At 40.0% G+C, this 19,796-nt stretch overlaps 1 protein-coding gene across 5 annotated transcripts in view; it reads right to left on the bottom strand.

Annotated features, from left to right (window-relative positions):
• Positions 1-19,796, bottom strand: part of Alas (5-aminolevulinate synthase) — a 68,063-nt gene that overhangs the window by 21,870 nt on the left and 26,397 nt on the right. For 4 of the 5 annotated variants that reach the window (XM_072306468.1, XM_072306471.1, XM_072306470.1 and 1 more), the window contains 3 exons: positions 18,902-18,985; positions 4,453-4,666; positions 703-887 (listed from right to left, as the gene is read on the bottom strand). In XM_072306468.1, the coding sequence (XP_072162569.1) occupies positions 703-887; positions 4,453-4,666; positions 18,902-18,985 (483 nt within the window). The remainder of the gene's footprint in view (positions 1-702; positions 888-4,452; positions 4,667-18,901; positions 18,986-19,796) is intronic. The other variant, XM_072306467.1, reaches the window with a different exon arrangement.

Raw genomic sequence — 19,796 nt, 5'->3', positions numbered from 1 at the left:
GTCGACCGCATCTTTCTTTGTCTTATTTTTTATTGAATAGCAGCACAAGATGGATTGAGTGATAAGGCTTTTTGCATGCCTGACTCCAAAGCGTTGCAACTTGGAGACTTCACTTCGGTTCTTGGGTCTCAACCATCAATACCCTTTGTTTCTTACCCTCCAGAGTGCCCCCCCCCCCCCCCCCGCCTTCCAAAGTGCTCCCGAATGTCTATTTAATTTGTAACGATTCCATACTTTCAATATACTCCAGTCACATGTTACGATACACAAACTCTTTTTATTCTACCGCTCTCCCACAATTCAGCTATTTCTAGTGCTTGTTCTAAGGATCTTTAGATGTTTCAGTTCATCTAACCTATATCACATCCTTCGAACGTGACACCGCCTCTAGTGTTATTCATCACATTGCATGAACATAGAATCCTAGAACTACTGTGAGGAATAAAAAAAGACTGCAGAATCCACGATCTGCTGCGTGTTGATAGTTCCTGAACTGGCGAATGAACCCCTTTGAATGAAAATGCTGCAAATAGTATAATGCATGTTTATACAGCTTAAAAATCATCCAATGTTTCCTCCATCTTGTTGAGGGTTCCGAACTTTCCTTACGCCCAAGATCTGTCTCTTGCTTGCCGCAGTCCTGGGATCTCCAGATAGGGCATTTTCTGCAGGCCCAATAGAGTGTTCATTGTATGAACCTACCTGGAATGGCTTGGGCAAGCGTGAAGAGAGTAGAATCATTGGCAACAAAACAAGAAGTGAACAAAAGAGCTGCTTCTTTGTTGTGTAATCTTGCCAAATCTTCTTCCAGTTTTTCGTGCGGCATTGAGTTTCCAGCAATGTTTCGCGTTCCTCCAGCTCCAGCTCCATACATTTCTAAGGCATTTCTAGAAGAAAAATATGAAGAGAGGTAAGAAAGATTCCAGTGTAGGATTTGGCTACACAAAACTGGCACAGGCTACACCTCGCCCAGTTTCTACGGTTGCAGTGTATGGCAGAAACAAGAGAAACAACTACCCACTTGAGCCCACCACCTGCAAGTTTCTGGTGCATTACGTCAGATACTCGACAAAAACAGTACACCGAAAGCGTAAGGCGAAAAGCAGTTGCAATTTTTCTTCTGCTTTGCCCTCTTTCTCATACAAAGAACGTCACAGTCGTTGTTATGCTTTGTTGAATACTTCATGAACGTCAAGTAGTCATGATATTCATGAAAATTGAAAGATTCTGATGATTCATATTTACTCCTCCTGTTATCAGTGCAAGCGCACAGACAATACCACCTACCCATCCCTGGTCATTGTTTGTGGTTACTGGTCAAAGCTATAGAGAACACACGGGATCATAAAGGAAGGACTTGAAATGATTCATATATTTACTTAATAAAGTGAATTTGTTCTGAGCATGGAATTTCAGTTGAATTTCTAAGCAAATTTGATCGAATGACAACAAAATCACATTTTAAAAGAAGGGGAAAATTATTTAATGTACGCCAATATAGAGGATGCTTCTCTCTGCAGGACTTAATGTTGTCAGATAGGGCTGCAAAATCAGCATATTTTCCCATTTAAACTCATCTAAAATATCTACATTTTATCCTACAATCTGGCAACTTTGCTGCAGTTATTGCCAACACACCCTCAAATGATGATTTGGCCAGGAATGCTGCGTAGGAATTGGCACAGACCATGGATTGCGCCAGGGGGAACACAAGGTTAAAAGAGTGGTTCAAGTCGGATCGTTCTGCGCGGCCACAATCTTGGATGACCAGGCCACGCGCATTGAAATGGAAACTCAAAATACGCAACTTCGAGCTTGTTGATCATGGGTTAACAGTGTTCAAAAAAACCGGGAAGAATTCCTGTGAACTATGTGATAGTTTTCAAAAGTGCAAGAATTAGAAAATACTAGACATGCTCAATAATTAAGCAGTCAAAATAATGCCAAACCTCTATTAGACAGGGATGAACTTAAACCTGAACCTCGAGTCCGATGCAATAGGGAGAAATAATTGATTCTAAAATGTATAAAAGTCTCTCGACACACATCTTAACTTGCACCGATGCCCATGGGAACATTGAAAATGTCTTTTTAGGAAATTAACTGATCAGAGAAAAATGCTTATATCAGGAATTTTTTAGTTTAAATTTTATAAATAATGTGGTAATTTAAGTGAGTAGACTTGAAAAACTGTTTGTACTGTCAAAGGGATTAGAAACTGGAATGTGCCAATATGGCACCACTATGTAAACTCAGCCGCCCGCGCGATGTGGCAGCGGTCCACACAATATTCTGTCATGGCGTCCATCTAACAATTACTTGTTCCTTTTGTCTCTTCTCTCTTAACAATCTCCTTGTCTCCATTTCATCTCATCAACATGGTGAAAGATGAAATGTTCTTTAATAAAATATTGCAAGGAATACCTGTCTCATAAAGATCCTTCAAAACAGGAAGGAACTTCTTCCCAAAGGGCATAAAACCCTTCAATTTTCAACAAGTAAACTAATGGCGGAGCATGATAGATAGAAAACAGTTAAAACCGAAGAGTTTGTTGTATTATTTTGGAAAAGAAAAAAGGACTTGCTACTAATGTGAGAGGTTGCGTTCATACGTTGTTTCGGTGGAGTCAATTTTAATAGGAATTATAACAACAAAAAGAAATAGAAACATCAAAATTTGGAAAATCAGTTGATTGTGGAGACAAAAACGATCAAAGCAAATTTGCAAGAAAACAAATCACGAAGAAGGTCAATGTTGTTCTCGCAATAAAAATGATAGTAAAAATAATAATTCTGATTGAACCTCAGAACGGACGAAAAGGTTGCTTTCATCACTCACAAGGGTGTTAGATAGCTGATTCTCTTCGGTCGGAAACGAGAGCAAGTGGTATTTGCTGAACACCCTGTGTACTGTGTATGGCTTAAATGAATTTCTCATGGTGTGAAGGATCTAATGAGGTAAAAATATTTGACCTGTGCCACGACTATCTGCTGAGGTCTGCTGTGCTTCAAATGTTAAAATAAAAATAAATTAAGTAAATTCAAGGACTCTAGGACCTCAGTATCATAGACTTACGCAGTCTCTTGCGAATCTGTTCAGTCAGAGTCTGATTTTTATTACATTTTCTATATAACTGCAGCAACGGTTTATAGCTCGACGCAACAAAGCAGTGTACCCGCGTGTGTCCCCCTCTTCACTCCGTCCGAGGCGCCGAATCACAAACTGAAACCAGCTGAAAGGCTCTGGCTCCGCGTTGCGCCCGTGAGATGGCGCGCCGTTTTCCACTGTCGTCCCGCTTTTCCCGGCGTCGTCCCCCCATTCCCGGAAAATTCAGCACATGCTCACTTATATTTTTTATACATAAAAAGGAAATTCTCTTTCAAGTTTTCATCATCTTGTCTATTCATTGCTTTGTAATGAAGGATTTATTTTTTGGTTTGTCTTGCGCACTCACGTACTTTAAGTAAAGTTTAATTTTTCTGGGAACCCTGTGTGCTCCGACAGTTAATTGCCTTGTTTGCCAATAAGCAGTTGTTCCTACTGGCTTCCAGTGGCGCCTCCATTTGCCGATTAGTTGTTCTCCACACTGGTGTCAAGTGATGCTTTTTGCTAAACTTCTACTGGTACCTAGTATTGCTTTCTTGTGTCTTTCTTCCTACTGGTGCCCAGTGGTTATATACTTTCTCGCTCTCCTCGCGGACAGAGAAAGTATTGTCATCGTCCAAAAATAATAAAAAAAAAGTTGAAATTTAACCATTTCTAGGCGTTTAAAAGTACCTGGAGTCAAAATAACCATATTTGAAAAAGTGTGTGTCCGTTAGACGTACCTTTTTTCTGGGTTCAGCCATATCTCAGAATCTCTCTATTCAATTTCATTCAAAATTTGAGTGCCTTGCGATTCGTCCCACTAGCTCATGATGTGTCTCGATAAATCCTCAATTTTTTTCTTTGTTTTAGACAGAACTATATTAGAAACATCATGATTTTTCTGGATTAAGGTATTTGCATATAACAAGGTGGAGAAATGGTCCACACCATTTCGCTACATACATTATGTTACATACAGTTTGGGCCACTTCTTAGTTGTTTTATTCTCATGGTGTTTGTATATGATAATTGTATGTATCCATGAGGGAAAATAAATAAATTGGTAGCTTAAAATTTATACAGCTTTAAACACTAATTATCACAGCAAAGACCGATGAACTTTTACATAAGGCGTCTTTAACAGCAGTGTTTTAAATTGAGAAAGTATTTACAACGGGAGATGACACACAATGACAGGTCTGCACAGCAAGCCTCCAAGTCTGCTGATAGCTCACGCCATCTACTTGAGTTGCTTTTGATTTAGGTAGAGATGGATTTTTCAATTAAATTTTTTTAAGAATCAGGATATGAAGAAGAATTAACATAGAATAAGATGAATTTAGAGCATACACAAAATGTACTACCTTACAGCCTCCTTCACTTTGGGATGACATGACATGCCTAGGTAATCATTAGAACACCAGACTGTAATGGGCTTCTCTTTCTCTGAATATTCATACGCTGCCGGAAAATGAGTTGCTAACCTATTCACTTTCTTGAAAACTCGATAAGAGTGATCTTTCTTTTTCCGCATGATTTGATCATGGAAAAATTCATCATATTGAAACATTTCAGTACCTGCAAACAAAATGACAGACAGAATGAAGGAAACAAAAGAAAACAGAAACTTATTCAGTCTTAAGGAAGACCATAAAGATTAAACGCACACTTACACACCCTCACACACAACGAGGGGGAGTGCACTTAAGAGAATAGCCGAGAAGGGAAAAATATCAGTCTGTACCATTTGCCTGCACCGTTTACTTAGATTACAAGTGTACGTGATAGTTTCTATGGGTAAATGGCTGCAGGGGTAAAGGTGGAATCCTGCACACCAATTCTTCAGCCTACACATATTTGTTGATCCCTCGATTAACCATGTATGAGGACTTATAAGTAACAATAGTGGATGTCGAATTTTCACATTGTGAGAAAATCGAGTTTGAAGTTTTCGAAGCTTTGCACTATGCCGCCCGTAGGACTGAAAGGATTCTTATAAAGATTTTCATGAAGAGCAACTCTTCCTGTAAAATACGCATTTTACGATTTATATAAGTGAAAAATTGAAGGAGTAACAGCGATTTTAAAAAAATGTGACATCCGCTATTTTCACTGAGAACATTTTAATATGCATGAAACTAAGTCTAAAGGAGGGGTAAGGCTGGTGAAACGATTGAAATGAACCAAAAGTAAGTCAATGCTGAGTCATTTAATGAAATTGAACAAAAAACTAAACAGTCTGTAACTTCTGCAACAAAAATAAGGGACAAATTATAAAATCAGTTAAAAAATCAAAAATTCTGGCGAGATGGTCCAGATACTTGTCATTTCAGTGTCAGCTGCAGCCCATGGCCGAAGCGCGGGCAGTTATTGCAAACGCGTTCGAGTCTCCACGGTGTCCTGCCGCGCCGGTCGGGGAGAACAGTGGATTCTTATATCCGCCGTTTTTCCAAATAACAAAGTTTTCAATTCATATCTTGCCGAAAAATTGCGCTGGAAGTCTGAAACTTTGCACAGGCGTTTTTGAGGGCTCCAGAATCCGAAAAAAGCATTTTCCCTCAAATGGCGGATGTCAGCGACCGCTATTGTTACATACAGCGCCCAGCCCACTTTCAAACTGGAGCTCTCAAACTGGCACTAATTCTTCTATTTCTCAGCCATTTCTGCACAGAATTCCTTGAAAATTTCAAGATCTGATCTGTGATGTATCCCGAACACATCGGTCACCTTCAAAGGTCGTCGGCCCGACGATCTTTGAAAGGCAATGGTCAACAGTTCCATCGATGAGCCTCTTTGAAGCCCCTAGTTTGAAGGTGGGCTGGACGCTTATAAGTCCTCATGTTCATTCTCAACTCGTCGCGATTACCTCCTGTTTAGTGCTTAAGTCATCTCTCACTTTGTTCAATACCTACCGCCGTCGATAGCTTCTGTTAACCTCGGTGTTTCTGGAGGATCTTGCTCTCATCTTGTAAAGAAATAGTTTGATTAAATAGGCTGGTTTTTTCATAATGGCCATTCACACTGTCTTGTAATATTGTCTCCTTTGGAGGAGGTCAAAGTTTTTCATAAAGTTTGTAAAAGATAATTCTCAAATCCTGATTTGAGTTTCTGCCCTTTCAGGGTTCCCAGCCAATTTTGGAAAAAAAAAATCCCTGACTTTTCCAGGTTTTCCAGGCCAAAATGAAAATTTTTCCAGGCCTTTTTCCGTAGAAAAAACTCAAATAATTTACCATAAAAGAGACAGCGCGCGCGCGCGCATTTTTCGGTTTTTGTAAAAACTCTTTTATTTTCATCAATTTTTTATCTGGTTTAGCTTTTTTCTTTATAAGAACCAGGCTAGGATAGTATCGTAACACGAATGAAATCATAAAAAAACTTAAAATGTGTTGGAAAAAAAATTGGCGAAATATAAACGCCTTCTCAAACGATACATGCATTGATGAAAGCAAATGATTTTTCAATTTGTTTCATTTACTCATAGTAGTATTGGATTTGAAAAATAAATCCCATCATGGTATTGCTGCTATGCTAAGGAAAAGAGCACTGAACAGATTCTTTTAAAAAATAATCCAACCTGCAGTCTTCGTTCTGCAGACTATTAAGAACTATTCTTAAAAAAACTGAGAAATGCATATATATTTTTTTAATGAGCGTATTGTCCAGGGAAAAAAGGCAGAGTTGCAAAAAAAATAACCTTTACCTTAGCATGCAGGCATAGTTCTCAGCTAAGCGCAAGATATTGTAGTGAGTGTACTTGAAACTTTTACATTGAAGATTGAAGGTTATCCGATCGAAGTGGAGTGAAGAGGAGTGGCTAGCTCCTGCGATCTCTTTTTTTATTAAACGCAACCGGTCGCACAAGATGCCCCAGGCACGTATCCAGGATGTTGTTTTTTCGGGGGGGGGGGGCGGGCTTGTGGGGTCCCTCTACTACCAGGAGGGTCTGGGGGGTATGGAATACCCTCCAGGACGAAAGGGGTCCGGGGGTCCTCCCCCGGCAAATTTTAGAAATTTGTAATCTAATTAGACGCATTTTGAGGCTTCCGTGACGCAGATTTTCCATCAATGTCTGCAGAAAAGTTACGTTTCTTTTTGGAACTTTTAGCAAAAAATACAAAATATGCATTTAAAAATATCCTAAAAATTTTTGAAATTTTAACTCTATTTGGACGCATTTTGAGGCTTCTGTGACGCAGATTTTCCATCAGTTTCTGCATAAAAATTAGGCCTTTTTTTTTACTTTCAGCATAAAATACTTTCGAATTATATGCATTCGACAAATCTAGAACATTTTTGAAATTTCAACTCTATTTGGACTCATTTTGAGGCTTCCGTGACACAGATTTTCCATCAGTTTCTGCATAAAATTTTCGCTTTTTTTTACACAAAATACTTTCAAATTGTTACATTCAACAAAGTTGGAAAATTTCAGAACTTTTAACTCTACTTGGACGCATTTTGAGACTTTTCTGACGAAAATTTTAGGAATGAACATGGTGTTTTCATTTGAGACTCTACATTAAAACAGATAAATATCTTCGACGGTCTCAAACTTCAACTTTCCTTGCACTTTCTCATCTTCTGTCTCCTCTTTCCTTCTCTCTTTTCCCCCTTTTTTGGCTTTCGGGGGGGGGGGGGGGCTTGAGCCCCTCAAGCCCCCCCCCCCTGGATACCTGCCCGTCAGATGCCCCCATCATTGTGGCTCACCTGCAGGGGGAGCCAGCAAACACTTCCGAGTAGTTCCGATTTGTTCCGAATGCCGATAAAAAGGATGTGTTGGCGGAAAATTCAAAATACAACGAAGGCATTGCAATTTCAAATTTAATTCTTTTATTTTTATTTGTTTACTTATTAATTTTTTCTTCTCAGTACTTGAAAAAATTCCAGACTTTTGGAGCAAATTCCCTGACTTTTCCATGTTTTTCAGGCCATTTTTTTCCCCCTGACTTTTCCAGGTTTTCCAGATCGCTGGGAACCCTGCCTTTGCAAGAATCTTAAGTTTGACTACGCACATTTTTATGCCTAGAAGAAACGTAGATTATCTGGTCTTAAAATTGGACCCTCGTAGGGGAAGGGAGGGGGGAGAAAAAGAGGACGAGCAACAGGCTCCAGTATGTCACTTGAAAGTAATTACTTTATCATCTCTCCAAGAATTCGTTCGGTAGATGACGTCAATCACATCTTCAGGGGCTGACTGAAATAAACATCAGGTTTTGCGTGAGGGGAGAGGGGAGGTGGGTTTGGCTCATAAACTGAACCACTCATCAGAGCGGGGCCATGTGGTTTGCTTTTAAAAGTAGAATTGTTACGGTCTAAACTACTAAAATGGCATGCAAAATTGGTTAAAGTACTGATTGGAATGTACGTAGTAGAAAGTGATGATGTGTTAGAGTCGATCAGAAGTAATAGATGGATAAAGTGAGAGAGAAACGGAAAGTCAAATAAACTTTGAATGACAAGGTACTTATCACAGATTTCTCTTTTAGTTTGTCCACTGCAATTCATTATCCTATGAAGGCGAATATAGAGACTAGCTACATTTGAAATGAACTTGGTCTTGTGCTTTTCACAGGCAGGAGGGAGGAAAAAAAGCACTGTTATGCGCTCTTTCCTCCGTATCATTGACGACAACCTACTCCTATCTAAAAGTGAAATGATAGTATCCTCTCTATTCTGATAAAATCAGTTTTGAGATGCTCGATGGATGCTATGAGGAAGGGGAGTAAGCCGGTCGATAGGCTGGGGTGAGGAAGGGGAGTTAAAAATCTGTAAGTGGGAAACTCCCGTACCAATTGAAACCCGTAAGGGGGAGATTCCCTTTGCGTTGTTGTTGACTCTAGCTTCCGTCCTCTGTTTCTTTTTGTTCCCCTCATAGTTGGCTTGCATCCTGTTTCTCATTATTTCATTCTTAGTTGTTGATGAGGTTTCTTTCTTTTTTTTTTAATTCTTAATAATACTGTGGTTTTCTCCGTTTGAGTTTTCTTAGTAGGTTGAGAGTGGTCGATTTCAATTTGGTTCGTCTGATTTTGATTTGCTTAAAGTTGTAGATGAGGTATCTTTTTCTTTATTTTTGATATGATTTTAGTTGTTGATACGGTATCTTTTTTTTAATTCTTAATTTACTTTAGGCAATTTCAATTTGTTCCTCCGGGCAATCTCGACAATATCACTGGTCACGAAGCGGGCTTTTGGGGGCGCGCAGCGCCCTGAGGGTTGGGCTGCGTAGCAACCACGGGACGGACCCCCAAGTATTATATTTGCTCTCATTCATTACGAACGCGCTCTTTTCGTGAGATCCCCGTGAGATCTTCGCCAAAAGTCTTCTTTAGTTGCCCATAAGGTTTCCTTGAATCTTTTCTTCAATTACCAAACCTTACTACCGTAGATACTAATACTTTTCATGATGACCTTGTGAATCCTCAGTTTATTTACTACTAACGTGCCGCACTTCTAGTGCCTCCGTGCACTTTGCGACACCCAACCGCCACCTATGGTGATCCTAACAGAGCTCCTCCGCCAAATTGCATCTCCTAATTTCCTGCTTTCTCCCATCAATCCACGATTTGGCAGGGCGTCCTCTACGTTTTCTGCCGGAGGGGGGGGGGGGGACCCAGAACCTCCTGTGGCAACCTTTCCATCTGGCATCCTTTGCACATGCCCATACCAGACAAGCTGTTTCATAGAAATGTTATGCACTAAGTTGTTTTCGACACTTATTATTTCACGTATCCTTCTGTTCCAAACGTGGCCCTTCGTTGATAATTTGGCCGATCTACGCCAAATGTCCATCTCGATTGCCTTAACAATGTCCTGGGACCGTTTCTTCAACTGCCATACCTAGCTGCAATAAGCCAATATGCTTTTAATGATGGAGTTGTAAATTCTCTTTTTGTTAACATCGGATATAATCTGGTCCCAAAGAATACCATTCGTCATTCTAATGCCTTTCCACCCCTATAGATTACGATCTTAAAATACCTGGTCCAATGATGCTCCATCTGATTTTAAGCGCGCACCTAGATACTTGCATTGTTCACAACCTCTGATTTTTTGGCCATCTTCTAACTCTATGCTTTGCTAATCGCTTCCCACCGTCAACATTTCTATTTTGCAGTTGCCGACTTCTGCGCCCCACTTCTGTTATTCAGCGACCAACTTTCAAGCCATGAATTGCGCATCTTCTGCATCCTGAGCAATAACCACTTCAACTGGTAATAAGTGGTCATCAGCAAAGCACTAAGTAAAATGAAAGTCTATCTCATTTAAAGGAATGCCCATGCCATGACACTTCTTTTTTCATTCTTTTAAAACCTATTCCATGAAAACTTTGAAGAAAGGGGGCGAAAGACAAAAACCCCGCTTTCATTTTTCGTTCACATTAAAACCCTCTGAAAATCATCCTTGACTCCGAATTTTAGCGTAAGCGCCGCTAAAAAACTAGTCTAGGGCCCACAAGGTCTCTTTTGCATGCCATGCTGTGGTGAAGTTTCAGGATATCCTCTGGGGTTCCTGGGACACCTTTTTCCAGCAATCAAAATGTCTGTATCCCAGAGTGATATTATCAAATTGACCACCACGTCCCAAATCGAAGCGTCCGGCGAAGCTCACAAAAATCCACGCTTTACTCGAAAATTCTCATAAATAAGCAAAATTGTCAAAGCACCATAAATGTTCTACACAACGTAAACAAAGGATTAAAGCAGGATTATTGTCTTTCGCCTACTTTGTTCAAAGTTTTCTTGGAACAGGGTTGAAATATAATCAACAGTGCTTAAATCATACAATGATTCATCTACCTATATAAAACAAATAAGACTGAAATAATTTTATTGATGGTTTATCATACCGTTTTCACTGTTCTTCTTTAAGTTGAAGTGGATAACATAGGTTATTGAATAACAAATGCATACAAATACAAGGGGAGAGGAGAACTTAAAAAATCAGCCGTTAAGGAGCTGCTAAGTCTCAACACAAGTTTTAAAAGAATGAAAAGAGAAGTGTTCTGGCATGGGGGTTCTCTTAAATGAGATAGGGGTCACTGTCAACTGTGCCAGGCTCGGAACCCGACCCCCTCCGATTTGACTGAAAATTGGTATGCGAGGTCTTTACATCATTCTAAGAGACTAATTTGAAGGGTTTTCCCAGCTGACTCCCCATTCGCGAGATATGGACTAATAAAGATGGGGTGAGTTTTAGCAATATGTGAATAATGAGGGGGTCGGGTTCCGAGCCTGGCACAGTTGACGTGGAATGACCCTTAGACACTCTTTTCACTTTGTACTTTGCTAATGACCAGTGGTTAATGCTCAGGATACAGAAGATTTAAAATACATGGCTCGAGAGTTGGTTGCCGAAAATCAGAAGAGGGGCAGCATTCGCAAAACAGACATATTGATTGCTGGAAAAGGTGTCCTAGCGACACTCGAAAATACCCTGAAAGTTTCAGGGTGGCATGCGAGAGTGACTCCGTGAGCCCTAGACTAGATAACTTAATTGCGACAATACCCCCCCCCCCCCACACAACTAAAACCAGATTTTTCCAGGGCTTTCCAGAGTTTCAGCAACGGTTAGCTATCATAGGCTCTTTGAAGATCTACAAAAAGGAAGTGCAGCTCTTGTCCTGCTGCCGTTTTTTCCCCCAATTATCCATGTTGGTCCTGAGTTTATTTGAGGGGCTTGGAGGACAAAAAGCATAGGTTCAGTTCTTGAAAAAATTGAGATATTAATAATTTCAAGTAAAACCAGTCTGAATGCAAATGCTGTGAAAAATTCGCTCCCAAATTCCAATTTTTAAGCATCAAAAAGTCAGTTTGAACTTTTTCTCCGCAATGAGGATCCATGTAATTTCGAAACTTCAAACACGAATTTTTCGAAATAGCAAAAACTGCACTTATGCGGCTTGTCCTCCAAGCCCCTCATTTGCCTTTGATAATTTCTGATCCCACAGACCCCCGTTTAGCATTGGAACAGCTTTCCTTCTTTGAAAATTCCGTCCTCTTGATAGTTTGATCAAGATGAATCATTTCCTCAACATTCCTGAACACCCCTCTGTTAGTTCATTTCCTTAGACATTTGTACCTCACAAACGTTCACAGGGAAAACATGAATGATTTTTTTCTTTTTTGAAGGAGACATAAGTAAGTACTTCCTAAAAGTTTCATGTTTGGAGGATTCCATTGCATGCTTTGAACAATGTAAGGAAATGGAAAATATTGATAAAAAAAGAATGATTTCTGGAAAAATCGATAAACAAATCTATAAATAACGGTAAAATAACAAATGCTAGGTTACGAGAACTCGTTGTCAATGCAAGAGGCAGAAAAAAACCCTTGAGGAAGAAGAGATAAGCGTGTTCCCATGACTAAAATACAGGCTGCAGCCAAATCTGCAATGGATTCGAGCGGTAGAATCCACTAAAAAGTTGGGGAGGAGTCGCTGAGTAGACTCAATCACCTTTAAAACCATATTGCTAAGACGCAGAGTCTAGGTTACTGCCTGCATGGGAAAAACAAGCATCGCGGTTAGAAACGGTGCTCTGTGTTTCCTGTCCAGACAACAGCTCAGCTGAAAATTGCAAGGATGAGACAAAGTGATGTCATACAGAGTCTTAGCTCCTCGGTTCCCATGTGAACGCAGTCAGCCCGGAAAATCAGAGTCCCGTGTAAGACCCTGATTGGCCCGGAGGATTGGGCCGCAGGGGAGAAGGGAAGCTAAAGCCACGCTACTCGCAATTTTCAGAAAATCTCTGAAATCAGTCTCGTCTTAGCTCACCAGCGATCCTGGCCAGGCCGCGAATCGGCCCGCCACGCCGTGTCTAAACGCACTCCGCGCGGAAGCCGCGTGTAGGTTTGAGAGAGTTTCGAGTGTGGTTCTGATGGTGTTCTGATTCTTTCTGTTCTTAGTGTGATGAGTCTATCGAAAGTATAGAATAAAAGTGTCGTCGAAATTGTCAAGAAGTGTAGTTCGTTTTGTCACTGTGCCCTACCTACTTTTCACTTCGAGGAGCAGCGGAAGGCTCCTCGCCCCTTTTTCCCCAAAAATTCATACTTCCGCTGGTGGAGCTACCCCCCCCCCCCTTTTAGAAAGAGATCGGGTGTGTGTGGCCTTCGCCCCCTTTTTTTCGCGCGTTCCGAATGGTGGAGACTGTGCCGGGATCCGAAATTCCAAAAAGGAATATTCAACCTTCGGAAATTATATTACTACGATCCTGCTTATCTCTTACATGCCACGTGAAAAAGTGACAAAACATTCTTGTATTGCGTACATTACTCGGAATTTAAAATTCACCATTTTTTTTTGGTTCAACATTTGCGGACAGTTTTTTTTTTGTGCCATTCTAAAATTCGAAACGTATCATTTTTTTTGGTTCAACATTTGCGGTCAGTTTTTTTTTGTGTGGGTGCTTTAATTCAAAAGTCGTTTACTTTTGTGAAAACGTTGCGGATAGTTAGCATTATGCTACTTACGGTGTTTTAGACCGATAAATCGCCAATGACCACCTTTTAAAGTTTGGCACATACTTTAGGAGCGATTTCGGAGGGTCGCTCCCCAAATAAAATATGTTTTCGGACGAGGATATTCTTATTAATTTCGAAAGTGACGTCGAGTTTTCTTGTGATATCAACGACACATCCGGACATAACTCACCGTGGACCTATTTTGAATTGTTCATCCTTTCTGTAGAACAACAGAGGAGGGATGGAAAATGGAATGACAACACAACTACCATAACAGTGTTCGAAAGACTTCGTGGCCAGGCAAAACTGTGGTATGCTGATTATATTTTTCAACACCATACTGTTAACGAGTCTTGGTACGATGTGCGGAAAATTTTGTGTGAAAAATTAGGCCCCGATAGACCCCTCTCAAAGTTTTTAAATTTCTGTCAGGGCGGGCGTGCCACGTTTTACCTTTGGGAGAAGGAGGGATTTATCCTAAATAATAAAATGTGGAATTTCGATGATGCAGAAATTGTGTATTGGGTTATCGAAGGCCTCATGCCATACATGAGAATCCTGGTACTCAAATTGTGTCCAAATCCAACCAGACAACTTTTAGAAGCGCTTTTTAACCTCAGTGATGCCGCCGACAGAGACCTGATCTACAACCACAAGTTCGATATTACAGCTGAAAAACCTATACCTGCTGAATTTATCTCCTATTTCAGAAATCTCCTATATGAGCACATACTACCATTCTTACTCAAAAATCCAGAACTTGAAGTCATTGAAGACTTTATAGATTCATTACGCATTTCTTTTCCCTTCAATAACCAAGGTTTGACAAAAAACCCTCTAGATTGTCAAATTCAAGGAATTATTGCGGAAAAAGCTCATCCTTCTCAAAAATCCTATAATAATTTCTTCTCTTTCCTACAAGGAACGAAACAACTAAAGCCATCGTCAACGTTTGGATTGCCGTTACCAAAATTTTCATCACCTACTACCATCCAGAATTCGCTAATGTCAAAGTCTGAAAAGTCTTCGCCTGTTCCAGTTAAAGTGGCTAAAACCGCAGAGACTGTGAGGAAAACAAATACATCAAAAGTATGTGGCCGTTTTGATGTCATTACACCTTGGAATTCTAGAGTTTTTCAACAACCGCGAATGTTTGCCAATTTTCAGCCAATGTTAAAACATTCTGCGACACTTTTAAGTGGCATTAATTGCATGTTTAGCTTCAATATGCTACCGTCGCCTGGCTCAATTTTATTACCGAAGTGCGCTTCAGAATTGCGACCTTTTCATCCTTTGTCGATTACGGAAACTGCGTGTCCCACGTCCGAACTTGTGTCACAAAATTCTACGAGCCTCCAGTTCAACTTAACGGAGAGTCCCTCCACTTCATCTCATTTTCCTCGTAAGAATACTGAATTAGTGCGCGAAAAATTACGATCTTTGTTCAAAAAAGTTTCCAGATTTTTCAAAATTGTGCCGCGTAAACGTAACATTAAGTCTCGGGAGTGCCACCTATCCCGGAAATGTAAATTTAAAAGTCACCAGGAAAAGTCCCCGAAACCGCAGCTTTTTGTCAGTTTTTTGCTATCTTGGACTATTATTTACAAAAATTTCAGTGGCTATCGTAAAAAGTGTTATCATCTGGACTTACCAACATCACGAAAACGGAAAAAATGTTTATTTTCTTAATCACTAGAAATTTTCCTTTAATCGTTCTTCTCATCAAACATGTGGAATCCTTATTAAACCTTCTCCAGCTTTTGGGATTCAAAGTTTCATACCAACGCTAATCATCCAAATCAAAATTTGCGTAATTGTGACCAATTATCGAAGAGTCAAACCAATACACCAACAGTGTTCACCCCTGTTGAACCTGTGTTCGCATCTGCCAACAATTACTGATGTGATGAACCTGGCTGCACGATTTCTGTCTGAACTTTTTACCAACTCAATCGACGTATTCCGCATTAGGAACTTCGCATTCTGAGGACCCAAACATCATGAATTGCTGAACCCCAAAAGACTTTCAATTTCGCCATTCTTCAGTGTAAACGCGTTAGTAATTAAGAGAATTTCCTATCATTGACGAGTGATTCAATCGGTATGTAAACACCTTTCTTTTCTATTCGTAGATGTATATCGTAGATGTAGATGCATTCCTTAATGAAAGATAATACGCCTGAAAAATCGAGCTGAACTAGAAGGGGGATTTAATTAAAGAAATACCTTAAATTTATAGTTTAAGAACCTAGATTTAATTAATAATATTCCTCATTAATACGCCAAACGGTGAATAGCCGAAAATATTTCTCTGTAGGGAATTATGTTATTTTGACCCGCTAAAATTACGCCGTACAATTCAATGAATTTGCGAAATGCATTATCTAAAGTTCAAAATTCAACCACTGCTAAAAGTCTTATTATTTAAGTTTATCGTATTCTATTTATAATTATTTTAAGTTTTAATATAAATTAAGTATGCACCAGAACCAGTTGAAAATTGACAACCTTGTTCATATCGTCCGAAATCCATATCCATAAGCAAAAGAAATGTAGGCTGAGCACTGAGCAGTTTCCAATTTCATGTTTGCTCCAGTTCAGCTTCAGCGCAAATTTCGATGTATTCTATTTTTTCGTTTTTTTTTCAAGCAAATTCTCACGACACACAATTTCCTTTTGACGTCCATCCTATGTAAGTGAGAAGTGCAAACACTGTTGCCAAGTTTCAAAAATTTGAAGCACTGAAATTTTTGTGCGACCTTTCCACAATTTGGGGTGATTTTTTTGTATTTATTGTCATGTATTTATTTTCTTTTCAAACCATAATAAGCTTTCCCAACATTTCTCAAATAGTTAAATGTTTGAGGTAGAGTATGTCTGGAAAGGCTATATTCCGGCATCGAGGCAACAAGGTGCTGATTTTTTCTCTCGTTATGCAGCTGCATCTCCTAGCCAACCGAGTCAAGACCATTGCAGACTCAGCATTTTCATTGTTCTGCGCTCACTGTTACCCATCATGTTATATGTCATGTGATACCAACTCGCGACTTCCTCGCGGAGTACTTGTTGGAATCACTGCCGAGTATTTTCCGATCAGCTGATTGTGTCTGGTCAGCGACCCTTCCGCAATTTTTAGTCCCGACGCCGGGGACGGCGTCTGAAGAACTAGGAGGGATGCAATGGATTCGAGCGGTAGAATCCACTAAAAAGTTGGGGAGGAGTCGCTGAGTAGACTCAATCACCTTTAAAACCATATTGCTAAGACGCAGAGTCTGGGTTGCTGCCTGCATGGGAAAAACAAGCATCGCGGTTAGAAACGGTGCTCTGTGTTTCCTGTCCAGACAACAGCTCAGCTGAAAATTGCAAGGATGAGACAAAGTGATGTCATACAGAGTCTTAGCTCCTCGGTTCCCATGTGAACGCAGTCAGCCCGGAAAATCAGAGTCCCGTGTAAGACCCTGATTGGCCCGGAGGATTGGGCCGCAGGGGAGAAGGGAAGCTAAAGCCACGCTACTCGCAATTTTCAGAAAATCTCTGAAATCAGTCTCGTCTTAGCTCACCAGCGATCCTGGCCAGGCCGCGAATCGGCCCGCCACGCCGTGTCTAAACGCACTCCGCGCGGAAGCCGCGTGTAGGTTTGAGAGAGTTTCGAGTGTGGTTCTGATGGTGTTCTGATTCTTTCTGTTCTTAGTGTGATGAGTCTATCGAAAGTATAGAATAAAAGTGTCGTCGAAATTGTCAAGAAGTGTAGTTCGTTTTGTCACTGTGCCCTACCTACTTTTCACTTCGAGGAGCAGCGGAAGGCTCCTCGCCCCTTTTTCCCCAAAAATTCATACTTCCGCTGGTGGAGCTACCCCCCCCCCCCTTTTAGAAAGAGATCGAGTGTGTGTGCCTTCTTTCTTTTCTTTCGCGCGTTCCAAATCTTCCAATCATACTGCTTACTTGAAATAAACAATTCAAAGAGGGAGGGAAGGCTAGAGGGAAAATCAATCGCACACACCACGACAAAAAGCTTTATGGGGGAGGAGGGAGGAAGGAATTTTATCATAAAAGGGAGGCAGGAAAAAAATCCTTGGTGTGAATTCGAATCCGTTTATCTACATCATCAAAAGGGAGTAGATACTGCCTCACGCCTTGAGAACGCGAGATAGAAGAAGGACAAATGTATAATGTCCTCTCACTTTTTTTTTGGTAACAGTTAGAGGAAGCAGATAATCTTCGCGAAGATATGACGGTTTAACGTCCGTTTGACTTCCACCTATTTCGCGCAACCGTCTACAAGAAGGGTACTCACTTTGTCGTCTCCCGCATAAAGGAACTTACCTCGTTTGGGCTGTTACAGTACTTTTAGTACATTTGATTTTTTCAGAAAACTGCCTCACAGACTTGTTTGGGTATTTTAAAGTCTTTTCTTACACGTGTTGAGAAAAAAATCCTGACAATAATATTTCAGGCGAATTCATGTGACGGTTCTAAACTAAAAAAATAAATAAGAAAATAAAATTTTAGTAAGAAATCCTTGAAAAGCAATTGAGTTACGTTCCTTCATGCAGGAAACGACAAAGTTTGAATGATAGGTAAAACCAACTTCTTAAAATTGGACTTGAAAACGTAATGGTGAACTAATTTTGAACTTACTGAGATAATGTTGAGGCAAAGTCAGGGGAATTTGGCTTATTTCGCGGGAAAATCGTATGACCTTTGAACCGACGTATTTGGAGGTCCGAACCCCCTCTTAAAATTAGTTTGAAGTGATTTCTGCGATTTTTACGTAAAAGTGCTTACAATGTGGTAAATTTTCCAGTTTTATTTTTTCTTTACGATAATTTGAGCTGGAGTTATGATTTTTTGAAATAGATCAAATTTGACCTTTGACCTATCATAACTGAGTCAAAAATTAAGATATTGATATGCGGTTTACGCCAAAATTCTTAGTTTTTAATGTTCTTTCCAATGATGTATCAAAGGGTTGGGGGTTACCATTTGAAAAACCAAAGTTGGGGGCCTCCCCCCCCCCCCGAGGGAGGGGCAAAAATTTGAACCCCCCTGGAAAATGGTCCTTTTTAAGATAGAAACATTCCCGAAGTTTCTTTTTTCTGTCTCAGGCCGTTAAAAAGTTAGAGGGGGGGAGCGGGACTTTTGGAACACCCTCTAAACTAAGGTCCACGCAAGGATGTTGCTATCAAGGTGAACCTTCAAAAACAATATATTTAATTCATGCATCTAAGCCATGCAAAGAGGAAAATTCGAAGCGAGAGTCCTGATAAAACGGAAAAATGACCAAATGATAAAAAATGGTAGAATTAGAGAGCAATTAGAATAGTAATGTAAGCATGCAGTGTTAAAATTTCACGACCTCGATAAGCTGGAATGTGTTTATCGACAAAGCAAGAGTTCCTTGTGGACTGGAATGAGATCTGATGATTCAATTCAAGGCATCCTGCACATCAAGTATGGTTAAAATTAGAAGTGCAACCAGTGAGATGACAAAAGGTGGATGCAGATACTGCATACATTGCCACCTTCGAAACAATTTTGCCCGAATAACTTTTTAAAGAAATGCAAGTTAAGGTCAGTGAGCAAATCTGTGGTGTAAAAGAGACAATTGGTCTGCTTCAAACTTCTGTTAGAGGAGAAAAGAGTTGCTTCCTCAGGAAATGGCTTCAAAATCACGATGAGAACCAAAGCAAAATAAAAAAATCATTTCCAATAATTATCTTACTATCTGCTCAATAAATCGCATTATTCCACTTCCCATTTCAACAATATACCAAAGAGCTGGAGAGAAGCATGAGGATCGTGCACTTCCAGGGGAAATCACGGAACTTTGACAAGGCTGCAAGCTTTTGATACAGTCAACTTTAAATTGCTACTCAACAAACTTAAAAAGTTTGGAATCGCAGGTGCTCTTTATTGATGGTTTCAATCCTTATTGGTCGGGAGAACGCAAAGAGTTAGATTAAGAACTTTTACTCATTTGTTATCTATGTTATTTGTGGTCTGGCGTACCACAAGGTTCTCATCTTGCTGCTCTCCTGTTCCTAATTTTTATTAATGACATTGTTAAAATTGTGAAATTCTCTGGATGTTTACTCTTTGCTGATGATTTTAAGCTGTATTCACATATTGTGTCAATTACGATGTCTGCAGGTTGGAACCTGACTTTAATAATGTTGTGAACTGGTTTTCTGTCAATGATTTAGTTGTTCATGTCAAGAAATCAAAATTCGTTATTTTCCCCAATTTTACGC

Source organism: Bemisia tabaci, chromosome 1 (genome assembly GCF_918797505.1).
Source record: "Bemisia tabaci chromosome 1, PGI_BMITA_v3".
NCBI classification, from domain to species: Eukaryota; Metazoa; Arthropoda; class Insecta; order Hemiptera; family Aleyrodidae; genus Bemisia; species Bemisia tabaci.
This window is presented reverse-complemented; position numbering and strand designations above follow the sequence as displayed.